We start from the raw sequence: 3,768 nt of genomic DNA, 5'->3' as shown, positions 1-3,768 counted from the left end.
AAAGATGACATTTTTTTGGGTTTATTTCTCATTAATATACTATTTGAAAAATCCTGGTTGCGTGTCAACAAATTTCTTTGTAAAACGTTGGGCTATGGAAATACTCCTTCAAATTTAACAGCATTTAATCAAATTCCCACAAATGCTAAAAAATTTCTCTCCTTTCATTCTTGCAAAATTGATTAACGGAGCGTATTAGATATTATAAAAGCATATTAGATGCCTTTGCATAATATTTAACAAACAAGATGAGACAGTAACCAAAAAATACATCATTTAAACCGTGTAAAAAATTTTAAACTTTAATCCATGTTAATAAAATCAATTTAACAAATCAATTTCGGTTTTAATATGTTGCCTCAGGGCCTATAGTACATCAGCAAGTTAGCGACAATTTCATCGCCATTAGCAATAATGTTTAGATGTAAAGACAATAACAAATATTTGTCTATTGGAATTATTCATTAAAGATTTACTTAAAGTAATCTTTACAATCTGCTTGTGTATCATTTTACCGCTTTAGAAGCAGTGGTTTTTTACTGGAAGAGTTTCAGTTTTTATTTTTTTATATATGGGGTTTGGTTTATAAAGAACTATCATATCATTATAATAATTTCATCTTCTTAAAAAACGACTGGGCTGTCTACATAATTTAAGTCTTACAGTTTGTTACAAATGAATTTAAAATTTTTCTTCTTACTCATTAAGATCTAAAATATTGATGTCTTGAAAACCATATTCATCTTCGCATATTGTTTCATCTTCGTAAGTTGTATTGTTCATTAAACATTAAACTATTTTTAAATATTAATTTTTTAGGCGACCAAATGAAAATCAGTGAATAATAAAAACAAAACGCACGACTTAATTAGTTAAGCAGGAGAAGATGCAAATTATGAATTTGTTGATAGTTTTTTTTTTTAAATTGAAAGCAGGTAAATAAATTAGAATTTTACTTGTTTCGTATTTCGTAAATAGATTGTAGATAATGAACAAACGCAGTTTTATAGAAGAGCTATATTTAAAAAAACAGTGTACGTAAGATTTTTATGAGTTTTAAAAACTAATCGAGACTCTTTAAGAGGGGTACGCTGAGTTTAACGCACCCAGCGATTGAGAACAAGAAAACAAAAAATTTCACCAAAACTGCGCTATCCAATAGCTATACTAAAAATAACGTTTTTTCGTTACATTTTTGATTTTTAAATTATTTATTAAGCTACAGTTGCTGATAGGAAATTTTTTTAAAAGCGTTGAATTTAGGTATAGGACTTCGTTGTATTGACTGTAACACCGCGATAGATCCGCGATCGTGCACTAAAAACGAGCAAAGAGTTGTTGATTGTAAAGCTGTTCCAGAAGAGGAGCCGTACATCAGATGTGTCCATATTAGTTATTCAAGAAGTGTATGAGTTTCTTACTTTCATTAAACTTTTTCCTTAAAAAGATACGTTTTATACTTTACAAACTATGCAAACTTTTTTATTTTACACATTTTTTGCATAACAACATTTTGAGATATTTTATTTAACATAAAAATACTTTAGACGGGCGGAATAACAGAGCATTTTATCGAAAAATATTGTGGCTTAGAGCACGAAGAGCTGTACGGTTGTGATTTACATTGTCGTGGCCCGTCTTTTTTCAACCACACAGACTGCCAGGTAAATAATTTCAGGTGCAATACCTGAATTTTTTTTTCGTTTTCAAATGCATTTAATTCTGAGGCTTTTCTAAGACATTACTAAATGTTGCAAAATTCTTATGTTTCAACTGAAAATAGTAAAAGTATATATATACATATATATATATATATATATATATATATATATATATATATATATATATATATATATATATATATATATATATATATATATATATATAATAAAAATATATATGTATATATATGTTTTATAAATATATATATGTAATATGCTTATATATATGTTTATATATATAATTTATTATGTTTTTGCAGTCTTCATGCTGTAATATTGATTTATGTAACTACTCAAGTGACAAACTCAATGATCAACAAGATAATTTCACTAATCATGCAGTGATGAGTAATGCAAACATGTTTCTAACAATCCTACCTATTACAAATTTATTTGCTCGGCTATTTTCATAATTTAAAACTGAAACTCTCGGTGATATACTCAGAAGAGCACACGTGGCATTGAGAGTTGGAAAAAAAGCTCAGGCTTGAAGCATGTATGATTCGATGGAGTTGATACTGCATGATTGGCTTGTAAAATAAAGTTTGACATTGCTTCCGGCTTAGCAAATACTTAATTGTTCATTTAATTAAGATTTATATGGAGATCCTGGCATAGTTATTACCTTCAAAAGATAATTAATAAACTTATTCAATAAATGAATAGGTTTTCCTTTCCATACATTTATAAATATGTGAATAGTATGTTTGCAATTATGTTTTTATGAATAAAACTGTTGTTGAGCCTGAAAAAAAAAAAAAGTATTCATTGGTTGTTTCTTGTTATTACCCATACTATTTTATATATATATATATAAATTCTCTTTTTTTTTATTGACACACAAAAAAAAAAAAAAAATGCTTGATCTTTCTTGATCTCCTTCTTATCTAATAAAATTTCGGCTTAAAAATTTATAAACCGAGCAGCACACAGATGAACCTCGATGCCTTCAGCTATTCTCATTCAAACAGCTCAATCTGTAGCTTCTTAATCTAAAAATAGTCATGGGGCATAGAAAAATGCTCTAAGGTCTTGGAACAAAACCCCCAGATAATATTTTTTTGATTAGAAAACCTTTCTTCACTCAAAGAAATTAAAAAGCAGCATTTTTACAACGGGGCATGGGAAGTAATCATGGATTTTAGGGGAGTGTCTCGTATTTTTGTTGCTCAAAATAGGTAACTAAGAGGTATTACATATACTCCAACTTTAAGTATGTTGATACTAATGACGAATGAAGATAATTTGTAAAAAATCAGGGTGGTCGGAGCTTACCCAATCCCGTCCCGGCTCCTAGTTGCCCTTCTGCTAGAACTACAGCATGAGACAAACTTATTCATACCCCAAGCGTATTACTAAACTTTGTTTTCATACTCTAGCATGTTTATTTTTTATTGCAATGAAAAAATAATATGTGTAAACAATATAATAAAGAATAATTCTGTGTTGATAACTATGATGCTAAGTTATTATGTTTGGTTATATTTAGTATATAACATAAAAAGTGCAATTTTAAATACGACATCAATATTCATACCCATTGAATTATTTAGTGCAGTAAGTTTATTTTTTGATTGTTTTTGCTGATAAGTTATTTAATATTGTTTGTCTACACTACAGACGTAAAATTTTAAATGTTTAAATAACTTCTTCTTCTGTTTCATTTCAAAAGTTTTCCAAAATGCCTACGACCTATGAAGTTAGTGTTGAGGTACGACAAATGATTGTTAATGATCATGAAAGTGGCTTCGGGTATAGAAAAATTGCTGAAAAATATAATAGAAGTCAACGGTACAATCAATAATACAAAAATATAAAAAAGCTGAAAGTGTGCAAAATAAAGCACGTTCAGGCTGTCCACCAAAAACAACATCTCGAGAAGATATGCTTATTGTAAGAGAAGTAAAGCGAGAACCTGTTATTTCTGCCAGAGCCATTAAAGAGAAACTAAAAGTGAACTTTTCTAAACGAACAATAAAACGTAGACTTCGCTCAGCAGGATTTTATGGATCCCGTGTCACAAAAAAACCTTTTATTTTGAGAAAAA

General features: G+C 28.7%; 1 protein-coding gene across 3 annotated transcripts; it reads left to right on the top strand.

The window, feature by feature from the left end:
• The first annotated feature begins 819 nt into the window (after positions 1-819).
• On the top strand, positions 820-2,494 carry LOC149884118 (uncharacterized). Of its 3 annotated transcripts, none has more exons than XM_090098071.1 (4): positions 820-935; positions 1,264-1,406; positions 1,548-1,664; positions 1,982-2,494. In XM_090098071.1, the coding sequence occupies exons 1-4, from the start codon at positions 887-889 to the stop codon at positions 2,132-2,134; spliced, it is 462 nt and encodes a 153-aa protein (XP_089954197.1). In that variant the 5' UTR covers positions 820-886; the 3' UTR covers positions 2,135-2,494. The 3 variants fall into 3 exon arrangements, with proteins under 3 accessions (XP_089954197.1, XP_089954196.1, XP_089954198.1); XM_090098070.1 differs by having other exon boundaries at positions 1,252-1,406; XM_090098072.1 differs by lacking the exon at positions 820-935 and adding an exon at positions 940-1,034.
• Positions 2,495-3,768: the final 1,274 nt, after the last annotated feature.

Source organism: Hydra viridissima, unplaced genomic scaffold (assembly GCF_058129835.1).
Source record: "Hydra viridissima isolate aposymbiotic clone 2 unplaced genomic scaffold, HvirCarnegie_v1 scaffold_9, whole genome shotgun sequence".
NCBI classification, from domain to species: Eukaryota; Metazoa; Cnidaria; class Hydrozoa; order Anthoathecata; family Hydridae; genus Hydra; species Hydra viridissima.
The sequence above is the reverse complement of the archived record's forward strand: the minus strand, read 5'-3'. Positions and strand labels throughout refer to the sequence as shown.